At 34.9% G+C, this 12,309-nt stretch overlaps 2 protein-coding genes across 2 annotated transcripts in view; one reads left to right on the forward strand and one right to left on the reverse strand.

Annotated features, from left to right (window-relative positions):
• The first annotated feature begins 753 nt into the window (after positions 1–753).
• On the forward strand, positions 754–2,360 carry LOC115454186. The gene has a single exon (XM_030182925.2). The coding sequence runs from the start codon at positions 892–894 to the stop codon at positions 1,555–1,557; it is 666 nt and encodes a 221-aa protein (XP_030038785.1). The 5' UTR covers positions 754–891; the 3' UTR covers positions 1,558–2,360.
• LOC115454185 (bifunctional glutamate/proline--tRNA ligase) overlaps positions 2,357–12,309 on the reverse strand; it is a 34,903-nt gene continuing 24,950 nt past the window's right edge. Inside the window, exons 20-32 of the mRNA XM_037438223.1 lie at positions 12,170–12,241; positions 11,438–11,551; positions 10,950–11,111; positions 10,020–10,137; positions 9,157–9,305; positions 8,228–8,428; positions 6,747–6,864; positions 6,053–6,192; positions 5,348–5,474; positions 4,270–4,511; positions 3,795–3,955; positions 3,138–3,281; positions 2,357–2,578 (exon numbers count right to left, since the gene is read on the reverse strand). Coding sequence (XP_037294120.1) covers positions 2,413–2,578; positions 3,138–3,281; positions 3,795–3,955; positions 4,270–4,511; positions 5,348–5,474; positions 6,053–6,192; positions 6,747–6,864; positions 8,228–8,428; positions 9,157–9,305; positions 10,020–10,137; positions 10,950–11,111; positions 11,438–11,551; positions 12,170–12,241 — 1,914 coding nt within the window. The 3' untranslated portion in view covers positions 2,357–2,412. The remainder of the gene's footprint in view (positions 2,579–3,137; positions 3,282–3,794; positions 3,956–4,269; positions 4,512–5,347; positions 5,475–6,052; positions 6,193–6,746; positions 6,865–8,227; positions 8,429–9,156; positions 9,306–10,019; positions 10,138–10,949; positions 11,112–11,437; positions 11,552–12,169; positions 12,242–12,309) is intronic.

Genomic DNA, 12,309 nt, shown 5'->3' on the forward strand with positions numbered 1-12,309 from the left:
TTGATATGTTTTGGTAAAAACTAATGGTTTTTGCAATATTATCGGTATTATCGATACTATTGTATGTATTATTATCGATAATATCGATAGTATCACTCTTCTCAATATTATCGCTGATTGAGAGCTATCGATACTGTCGATACTATCGACAGTATTGACTTAAGGCGATACAATCGATAGTATAATCGATATCGAATAGTTTTCGAGGTCAACCATCGATAGTCAAACTATCGATGTTTAAATAAAAAAAATCAGAAATACAATAAAGTATAAAACGAAAGGTATTTTATTTTAATAAAGTATTTTGGAAATATGTATTTCGTATTTAGTATTTTAAATATAAAATGAAAAACTATTTTGTATTTTGTATTTGAAATAAAAAAAACGAAAAGTATTTACATTTTGTATTTAAATACACTTTATAATATATTTTGCACATCTCTGCTCCTATAACATCAACGTTAAGGCTACTGTAACAAATTCCATTATTTTCTATGGAAGCAAATTACCGGCATGTTAGTTGTTACCACATAGGCCTAATTATCTTATTATTCTTTCTTCTTCTCTTATCTTACTCTTACTAATTTAGGAAATGCGAAAGAGTATGAAAATGATTGGATGTTTGTGTGTTGTGTTATTAGAAATAAACGTAGAAGCAGTATCTAAGCCGAAGAATTTACTAGTATTATTCTCTTTACCTAGTCAAGGATTTATAAATATGTACTAGCCAAAAAGAGATACTAGCAACACAGATCAAATCAAATGTAAATTTTTGACAAACATTTGACATTTAAAATTTGAAAATCTTTTTAAAATTTTACGTGTGAATCATGATAAATAATAAATATTGGTCAACGTAAGTTGCTATCAAAGTTCTTTAAAACAAACAAAATGAACAAAAGCAGTTCAAATGATACTTTTATATCAAAGATAGAAACTAAAGATTCCATAACTCTGTATATAAAATTGTTGTGGAAACAAAACGAGAATGACTTATTTCATATTAAAGTTTTCGATGGGACCACCAGCTGGTCCGGCCGGTACTCGTACATATTCGCAAAAAAATTTATAGAACACATATGTTTAGACGACGCTGAAACCGAAGACCAATATTACGAAAATGTGAAGAAGGCATTAAGGCGACAGACCACGGATTTTATCTATGAATTTAACGAAATTGATTCAAATTCCTTCAAATTTACGTGGAAAAAGAAAGTAAACAATGCTTTATTTAAATATGGATCTGTGCCAGTCCATCGGGATGAAAATCAAGAATCAAAAGACAGTTTAATTGACTTCTTGTTGCAAGAAAATGGGGATCTTAGACGTAGTATTGCTCAATACAAGTCGAAGAATGAGGAATTAAATAATGATCTACAAAAATGCAAAAACGAGCTTGAGAGGTTTGTAAGTATCAAAACCTCATTGGAAGAAACACTGTATGGTAAATTTGTTCAGTTGTTAAATGCAAAGAAAAAAAGGATACAATTGCTAGAAGAGAGTTTACAAAAGTTTGAGAACATGACTGAATCTCCAATGGACACAGAATTAGATTAGATATTTATATATTCTATTTTGAATATAGAATGTGTGAAAAAAGGATAAGTATTTTAAAAAATAAAGATTTTATTTGGTCAGTTGTGTAAGTATGACAAAGACTATTAGAAATGTGTGACAAGGACTATTAGAAAATGTATTATTATGTAGAAAAGGACAATGATAAATATCTCTTTTCTCTATGTCGCACACAACCAACATACACCAATCTTTGTTAATTCCTATACACAATCTTAACCACTATTGCAAGATTTAAACAAAAATGGATTTATCAGGATAAAGTTTTACATATTTATTTATAATTAAATAAATTATTTTAATTGGTTTATTCTTGTAATTAAAATTTAGTTAGGTTAGTTTATTGGAATCCTTCAAATGAGATAAAATATTATGTATTGGAAAGTTACAGTCCATCCTTTGTCTGTGTAATGTCAATTGATCCTTAGACGCCAATTTTAGTAATAAATTCTTATCATAACAAATCTGTCAAACTTTGTCCAGTTTGCAAAATTTTCACAATTGAACAAAAAATGTGGTTGGTCTGTTTAGAAATTAGCTAAATGAATTAAGCACTAAAGTAATTTCTTTATCTAACAGAAATTTTAATGTATTTTCATAAAACTATTGTAATATTTTGGACATTACATGTATGAAATTTTGTATCATTTTGACATTCGAATATCATGAAATCATGATCTCATACATAATAGATTTTAAAATTGGTTATTGTGGTTGATGAGTGATGAAATTTTTATACAGTTGTATATTTTGTATATTTTTCTGTCAATAAAACATCAAATAATTAAGATTGTTTAATATTGATAATTATTAAAACATGAAAGTATTCAATGTATTTTAATAGCTCCTTCCGAACAACGTAATGCATTTGGGTTTGTTGTTGCATTTGGGATGAATGCAACGGTCAGCATCCGAGAGCTCACGTGGCTGTTTGAATGGTATGCACAATGACTTGGCGCCCATGGCTGGAGCTTTCACGTCAACTGTTGGGTCATCCTCATTCCTGAAAATAAAAAAAATGATTTAGTCTTAAAAAAAACCTAAAATCACAGACTGCTTGATCATGGTTATGAGAAAGGTATTGGGTACAAAACCTTGTTTACTTCTAATAAAAAAAGTATAAAATAACAAAAGGAGATAAGCAGTGAGGCTTGAATTTGTCCGCAGTCCTGATAACACAGTACGGAACAGTCACATTTAACACATCATTTTACTGTAAAACTACGACCCCAACTAAGTCTACACACTCACACACACATCACGCATTTATCCCCGAAGGGGTATGCAAAGGCGAAAACAATTCACCCACTTTTCGCCAAATGTGTTCCATCTCATGATGTGATAAGGGCAAGCCTATTGCCATATTGACTACAAATTCCAGAATCCGGGCTGATAGTGAGCACAAAAACCCAAATATACTCAGCTGAGTCTAATATAAACTAAATCAGAGAGCAACTGCACACAAACTTTAACTTCAATACTAAACAAATATTAAAATATTTCACATAGAAATAGGCTTTAGTATCCATCTGCATGATTTATCATAATGCTATAAAATTCACCTCGCGCTGTCGTTCTTGATTGCGTCCTCGCAGGATATCTCGCCGCAGAATGGAGCGAGGAGGATGTGTTTCTTCTCCAAAGCTGCTGTGAAGTCTTCCCACTTTGTTACCTCGGACAAGCGAGCGTCGCGGTCCTTTGTTGCTCTAAAAAATACATAATGTAATCATGATAGATGATGTGTTTCCTTTGAATGCATTACTTATTTTCAATGGTAGAAACCTATAGAACTATACCTTATATTCAAAAAACATTGGTAATCTCCCATCCTAAATATGTAGTATCATCAATCGCTATCACACGAGATGATAGTAACAGGTAACATAATCTGGACTCATAAGTTGTGAGTCAGTAGGTAATCTCTGGGAGTATTAATCTGATTCTGAACTAATACGAAGCTATATTTTCTGCATGTTAAGAACTATTTCTTACTCCAAATAAAGTTCTATTACAAGGAATCCCAAAAGCTAATCCATACTGAAAATGTTTCATTACTAATTATACACACACACCACATCCTTATTTCCAAAAAAGTAAGTAAAGGTGAAGATGTTAAGGCAGCCACTTTTCGCCTTATGTGATTCGACAGTCGTCCTGTGATGTGATAGGGGTCGAGCCCATCGCCATAACGAGCAAAAACTGTATTAAGAATATCTTACTTGTCAAACATCTGTCCGTGTGTACGCTCGAGCAAGGCGACGATCTCCTTGCCGGCCACGTCGCGTTTGAGCGTCATCTTGTCACCGCTGAACCGCTGGACGGCGACCACCTGTCCGTTCGCCATGTCCTTGGGCCCGAGCTCCACGCGTACCGGCACTCCCTGAGGATAAATATTTATTAACTATATGATCACACTAGTCTAGTTTTTCAACAGAAGACCGAACCTAGGACCTTACGAATATACTGCCAAGTATGCTTCTGCTATGTTATAACTCCTCCATATATTACAAAGACACTAACAAGCTATTGATATCTCTTCACCCGCACTGCTTAGCAATTCGCATGCAAAAATATTCGCCTACGAAACATATCTTTAACGGTATTTATAATATTTAGTACTAGTTCTGTATATTATCCCATTGTTTGGCATGAGCCAAAATCTACAATAATTGGGGATATAGAATATTTAAATACCTTCAACTCCCAATGGTTGAACTTCCAGCCGGGCGAGTAGTTGTCCCTGTAATCTCCCTCGGCGCGTATGCCGGCGGCCAGCAAGTCGTCGACGAGCGCCTTGCACGAGTCGATGAGCGCCTTCCGCTCGTCGGCGGTGCTGGCCGCGGTGACGCCGCACGGCACCACGACGGCCTGGATCTCGGCGATGCGCGGCGGCAGCACTAGACCCTTGTCGTCTCCGTGCACCAGCACCATTACACCTGACAACATTCATAATAATAATATCAGCCCTGTATTATATACTTGCCCACTGCTGAGCACGGGCCTCCTCTACTACTGAGAGGGATTAGGCCTTAGTCCACCACGCTGGCCTAGTGCGGATTGGTAGACTTCACACACCTTCGAAATTCCTATAGAGAACTTCTCAGATGTGCAGGTTTCCTCACGATGTTTTCCTTCACCGTTAAAGCGAACGATAAATTCACAAAGAATACACACATGGTTTTAGAAAAGTCAGAAGTGGGTGCCCCTGGGATTTGAACCCGCGGACATTCGTCTTGGCAATCCGTTCCACACCCAACTAGGTTATCGCCGCTTATAACGACATTAATAATATCTTCGTCACATGGGCATCTCATTGAAAACCAGCGCTGCAGTTTTACATAGGTGGTACTGCAGTATATAGCTGAATGGGAGGCCCATTGTTGGTGCTATGATTTTTTGTGTTTTTTAATTTTTATCTTTGTTCCAACAATAAACTTCTTTCTTTCAATTGATATGAGACTACTCATTACGTCATAGAGGAGACTGACAGTCTGTAATTAAGGCAAATGGGGCTTCAACAACAACTAACGAAGTTACATGATGTAAAATTATAATTGAACAGCGTCTCACGGAATGATATGAAACCATCGAAAATGATGCATGTGTGTATATTTTTAAGGTAAAAAAATATGTTACATTTTTAGAATAAAGTAGACTATTTATTATGCAAAAATAAGGATCATTTTTGGTTCGCAATCAGTAAAATTTTATCCAGTTGTAATTATGATTATTGCAACCCAGTCTAATTTTGATTGAAAACCTTTCTACCCACCGATGGTCCTGGTGGTGATGCCCCATGAGTTCTGGTAGACATAGTTCTTCTCCTGGGTCTCCGCGTCGTCGTACACAATCTCGAACATTTTCGAGAAGTTCTGGCCCAGGTGGTGGCTAGTAGCGCCCTGTTCAAAAATATCATTATAACTAGCGTCTACTGGGCGTGTCGAATCGAATCAAGTATCATTTTTTATTTCTAAATTTCGTTCCATTAAAAACAATTTTAAGCTAAGGTAAGCGTCTCCTAGTAGGCACAAGAAATGTATGTATCATGAGTTAGTCATTACTTCGCCTACTATAAATTTACTATGTAATTGCGTTCATTAGAAACGTGCCACAACACCTAGAAGTGAATAATCGCACATAAAAAATATATGTGACTCGATTCGGCGCGTTGCTATTGTTTTCTAGTCGACGCCAGGCTTTAGGATGTTCATGTTGACAAACTTTGTCGTTGTTTTCGGATGACAAATATCACCTTTATTATAAAAAAAAAAAACAATAAATCAGAATCCAAACTATGCTAAATACGTTCTTTTCAATTAAATATTTTGTACAGATCAATTTTATTTTGTACACTCTATAAATGCCTATTGTTATACAATCGTATCTGAGTACATAAATAATATGAAAATGAATACAATTACCTACAATCGTATCTATGTATGTACATATATAAGTAATAAATCAATATATTGTTCACCTGTATCGCCCTGCCGCTAGCGGGCACGTACGCCTCGACGGTGGTGGTGTAGTCCGCGCCCGCGAACTTCTCCTTCTCTGTCTTACGCCCCTTGATGACAGGGATGGCGAGCAATTCCTCGTATATACGCGCGTACAGATCTAACAAAACGTAAGAATTAATATCTTTTACAAAAGTATAAGAAAATGCAAAAAAAAATAAGGTAGGGCTTATGTGACACAACTGAAGAACAATCAAATATTTAAACCGATTTCAAAAGAGGAAGTTTACTCAAGGCATTTCTAGTAGTGGACATTGCTTACTGCGACACAGTTATCCCTATAACTATTGTAGTTAGAAACATACAATTGAACTCGATGTTATTGTAATGCCTAATAAATAATTACATAAAATAAAAATAAATTTATTCTTTGTAATATTTTTTTATGGATGCTAAACAACAATTTTAGTTCCTATGGTTCGATTCAAATAATTCTTTTATTTTTTGGATTGTACTGGTATTTGGAGTCGGTTTTCTTTGTTAAAGTTTTTATCTAGAATTTTTGTTGCTTAAATATGTTTAAATCGTAGTACATATATATATCGATGATTTAAATTGATAAAAATAACTATTTTCAATTATAAACTCCTTTAAGGACGATTTTTACAGTGCCTATATATTCTTGCGTGAGCCTCCAAAATCGAAAAATGTTACCCAATATCTGCAGCACTTCTTCGCCGGCCTCCTCTTTGGTGCGGAAGGCGGTGTGTCCCTCCTGCCAGAGGAACTCGCGCGAGCGCAGGAACGGCTGCGGCTGCTTGAACTCCCACCTCTATGTTATTAATGAAAAAATATTAAAATCTGTTACTTGACTGAAATACAATTATTCAATAATTTTATTCATACAACTGTCATTTTAAAAAATATATTGTGTTGTATTTTATGGTATTTAGTAAACTAATATCAGCCAATTGAAAGTACAGTTTCAAAGAAATATTAAATGTCGATTAATTAATCAATAGTTTTGGAAAACATACATAATATATATATATATATATATATATATATATATATATATATATATATATATATATATATATATATATATATTTGACCCCACAATACAGGCTGGCCTTGTGAGGGGGGCTGTTGTCAATAAATTTGTAGTTACAACAATGATAACTTAAAATTATATATTTTCGTTGTATATAGCACTTTTTCCATATCAAGTAGATATTTTTTAATTATCATTTCATACATATATATGGGTCGAATACTGTACCTTGGCTTTATGTATATTTTATATAAAAAGGGTCATTGTGACATTGCGTCATTAAATAAAATCATAATATAATTATCATTTTAATAATTTTAGTTACTCAATCTGCAGATGTTAAATAATAAAAGTGCAAGTTTCGAACAAAATAAATACCAATATCTTTATTTTACACGCCCTAATGCCAGTACTACTACTTAAAGAGATTAATTACATCGCAGCGACAATATCACACTTTTAGTCAGAAATATAATTCCGCACACACCATCTATTCATTCAATTACAATATTTAAATGAAACTTTATTATTCATTAATAATTTTGGCACAATGTTAGCAAAGGTAAAGATGAATATAAGGTTTAATTTATTAGCGCAATGTCAAAACGTTCCTGTATCAGTGGCGAAGGGTCCATACAACTCGATTCCCGCGGGGTTTCTTTTGTATTATAAGTATTTAAGCAAATTATTAAAATAAATAATGTATATTAACAAATGATTAATTAAACATAGTGGGTTAAAATCTAATTATAATTAGTATTAGAATCTATATTTTATATTATATTTTTTCTGAAAATTGGGTCCTTCGCCACTGCCCTGTATAGTATAGGTAGCCAGTAGTACTGATGACTCCTAAGTAAACTATCGTAACTACAAAAACATTATCAAAGTATTGCTTACTACCGAACTCTTTTAATTTCACAGTTAATAAACAAAAATAAATTAAAAACAATTTATAAATCAAGGTACTGTTTATTACCCAAATCATTTAATTCAAAAGTTATTAAACGAAAAAAAAATCATTTACAACTTTTTTTTTTTGGTTCGGTAGTAAACAGTATCTAAATAAGGAAACGTTAAAAAAGTATTTTATCAGCTACGATAGTTTAGTTAGGAGGTGTCAGTGGGTAGTGCGACGTACGACGACGTTGTTCCACTGGTTGAGCTTGTAGGGCAGGTCGCGGTGGCTCTGTATCCAGCGCGCGTAGGCGGGGTACATGGCGGTCTCGGACGTGGGGCGCACGGCGATGTGCTCGGCCAGCGCGGCGCCGCCCGAGCGCGTCACCCACGCCACCTCCGGCGCGAAGTCCGCGATGTGCGTCTTCTCGCGCTCCAGCGCCGCCTGCGCACCACCCACGTGTCACAACCCTCATAGTGTTCTCAGTAGGTGTGCTGTGTCGATTGTCAAGGGCTAATCATCTCATTTACCATCAGGTGCATTGCCCGTATAAAAAAAATTCAAAATTTCTATTGAATAAACCACATACGCATAGAAATTTATGAAACGCTTTGCAAACTGGTATATAATTGTATTGGTAATGTCGTGCCCAAAAGGCGCTTTTCCTTTCATAAAGAAAATTGTCTTTATAAGACACGTTACAGCACATTAAAGGGCACGACTATTGGACTACCCATTTTTCATCATCAACAACATAAAGTCCACTATTGAACATAGGCCTCCCCTAAAGATTTCCAGACAGACCTATCCAAACCAGTCATAATCTGGTTTAAATGCCTGTCCAGTCTTTATAATGACCATGGTCAAACTGCTGAACATGGACCTTCCACAAAAATTTCCAGATTGACCTATTGTAAGCCCGCATCCAGCGACGTCCTGCGGTCATGAGGCCTTTTATGAGGTCATCTGTACACCTCACGGGTGGAAATACATCATATTATAATTAATTACTCTGGATCTCATACCTTATTAAAAACAGGGCTAAATAATTTCTCAACCATTTTTAAAGTTCCTAAACGATATTGTTACCTTTTTAGTAGACCCACTACCACCTCACCTCGACTGACGTGGACCTCACTTATACTCAGTTTTTTAAATATTTCAAAATGTACCTTAGAGACGAAGATCGGGAAGTATCCATCTTTGACGCCTAGTTTTTTGAACTGTGGACTTAGGAAACTACGGATTTGATCCCATATGCTGTACGACCATGGACGTAAGATGTAGCAACCAGAGATGTCGTAATAGTCGATCATTTCAGCTGCAACAAATATTTTGTTAATTATATTATATACAAAAATATTTTTGTATCTGGCTTTTTATGAAATGATTTTTCCAGAACGGTTTATTAAATAATAATAATAAGGTCATATTGATGCACTTGACTTTGAATTCACATAGTTTTACCACCTAATGGAATATAAGGGGCCGTTCAAGTATTACGTGACGCAATTTTTGAAGATTTTTGAACACCCCCCCCCCCCACCCCATTTAACACGCCGTAACGTCTTCCTGTACGCCCCCCCCCCCTAAAAGTTATGTAACTCTAAAGTGACAATTTTTTTTGGAATATTCACAGTTATTTTACGCAAAATACCGGCAAGTTGCTAAAATACCTTTGTTATTGTTTTAAAATATAAAAAAAATGTTACATGACGCTTTGTATGAGACCCCCCTCCCGTTCCAGTAACGTTTTACAAGACCCCCCCTTCCCTCCAAATTGTTACGTTACGTAATACTTGAACGACCCTGTATTTACATTGCCGATTGGCCCCGTATTTTACTAATATATAGAGCTAAAGAGTTTGTCTAATCGCGCTAATCTCAGGAACTGCTAAACTACATTACTCCAATTATTATAAAGCTTCTTTTATCCCGGAATAACGTTTTCACGCAGGTAGAGCCGCAGGCAAAAGTTACTATATTATAATATTTTTTTTAACTCACTAAGTGTAGTAGTATAAATCTAACTTACCTTTGGTGATGACTTGAGAGTACCACTCTGGCAAATCTGTATCTTTGTTGGCTTCAAGGCCCAGCCTTGTTATTTTCTTAACACCACTAGACGATTCCTCTTTGGCTGGCTTTGGTGACTGCAACAAATTAAACATAGCATCACGGTTTTCCCTTTTTTAGGGTAGACAAGAGTGTATTCATTATAAATTTTATCCCTAATTTAAAATATCCATAGTTATATAAGTAATTTTAATTGTTATTTAGAAATAATAATAATTATTCCTATACATTGTTTTGAAGTAACATTAGTGTAACTTCATTCGCCTAAGTGATAAATAAAGTGTTTTTATTTAATGTAACACACCTTTTTTGTGTCATGCAATGTCGCAAGTCTAGTCCCATATGCACAATTCTAGACTTTGGACTTATACAAAGTACATAACATCATATTACTCGACTCGGGGATCGAAGCTGACACTTCGGCATGACAATTGTAAGTACCCGTGTAAATACATATTGGTGTACAAATAGCCCAAAGCCAGTTTGTAGAGACTAATTTCTGTAACAACTACACCGATTTTGAAAATTCTTTAACTAATAGGAAACTACATTACTTCTGAGTGCTATAGGCTACTTTTAATACCGGGTAAATATATAATATACTGTCCCACTGTTGGGCACGGGCCTCCTCTACTACTGAGGGGGACTAGGCCTTAGTCCACCACGCTGGCCTAGTGCGGATTGGTAGACTTCACACACCCTCGAAAATTCCTAATAGAGAATTTCTCAGGTATGCAGGTTTCCTCACGATGTTTTCCTTCACCGTTAAAGCAAGCGATAATTCACAGAGAATACACACATAATTTTTTAGAAAAAAATTGTCACACAAATACTTTTTCGTGCAAGCCCTGATAATGGCCAAAACGATTATAATAAAAAACCGTCATACCTTTTCCTTCGGTTTAGCTTCCTTCTTGGCCTCCTTCGGTTTGTCTGCCTTCTCCTTGGATTTGGAGTCTTTGGAAGCGGGCGCGACGTACGGCGTGCCGGCCAGCTTCTCATACTGGCTCTTCAGGTCTAGAAGCTTCTTTACTTCGAAGTCCACTGTCGTCTACACATAATGGTTATATTTTAATAATTTTATATGTTATATGTTAATCTGAGAGTGCGTGTAGGTACAACAAAATATCTAAGTTACTTTACAAAAAGCCAGCCAGTGTTTTATTTATAACTTATGGGAAATATTTTTTTATATGTTGGTTCCTTTTTGCAAAACTGCGTCTATTTATTTGCATAAATTATTATTTACATTTAAAAATGATGTTTTTTTTTATAGCTTTGAATGACGAGACGAGCTTGCCTGGTGGTAAGCGATACGACCGCCCATAGCAGTAGAAACACCATCCAACACCTTGAATTAAACGATGTATGTAAAACTATGCATTTTATGTACCTTTTCAGCTTTTTCGCCTTCAACGCCCTCACGAAATCGCCCTGTTTGGTGATCTCGACGTGGAGAGCCACAGCTTTGGGGTCGTTACCTACCATTTTCTAAAAAAAAACAATGAACTTTGAAAAAAGAGAGGAAAAAACTTTGAACAGATAAAACATTTATTTTAAAACAGCTTCGTATAATGACGCCAAATGGTTACTCTTGTAGACTACACTCATGGCCAAATTTAGAGGAACACAATAAAAAAAATGTTATGTATAAGGGGAATAACGTATGCCCAGACAAATGTAGGTAATTTTGCCAGCGAAATCAAATTCTATAGAATACGGAACTTATCAAACAAACAAAAAAAAACTGTTTCAGCAAAATTTCAGTTTTGTTGATGAAAAACCAGATCTTATTGTACATTCTTCTTATTGCTAAATAAGAAAAATGTACTCTCTAAATTATATTTTTTTAGTAAGTTTGGATATTGTTAAATGCTAAATTGTTAGAATTAACGAATTACTTCACACTATCCCTCATTAAAGTCAAAAAATCTGCATTTGAGCAAATTTTACCATTTTGCTTTGAATTTGACCATGAGTGTATTTATGTCTGAGAAAAATATCCCAATAAAAGTATATAAGTAATATTAAAAATAATTTATTGGAAATGAATATAACTCTCGCGGAATATTTATCTTTAACATATTTAATATAATATAGCAAACTTACTGACGTCTTTGGTGTCCAACTATTACCAGTGAGCGCCTTGTATTGTTCTTTTAAGTTGAGTAGGTTCTTGACCTGTAGATAAATAATAGAATTTTATGCTCTAATGGTAAGTTCAGACTAGCAAGTTCTTGCAGCAATAT

The sequence above is a fragment of the Manduca sexta genome, chromosome 13, assembly GCF_014839805.1.
Source record: "Manduca sexta isolate Smith_Timp_Sample1 chromosome 13, JHU_Msex_v1.0, whole genome shotgun sequence".
In the NCBI taxonomy this organism is placed as follows: Eukaryota; Metazoa; Arthropoda; class Insecta; order Lepidoptera; family Sphingidae; genus Manduca; species Manduca sexta.

What these genes read in the sequence shown, in the direction of transcription:
- LOC115454186 (XM_030182925.2), top strand. Translation starts at nt 892, where the DNA reads ATGAACAAAAGCAGTTCAAATGATACTTTTATATCAAAGATAGAAACT.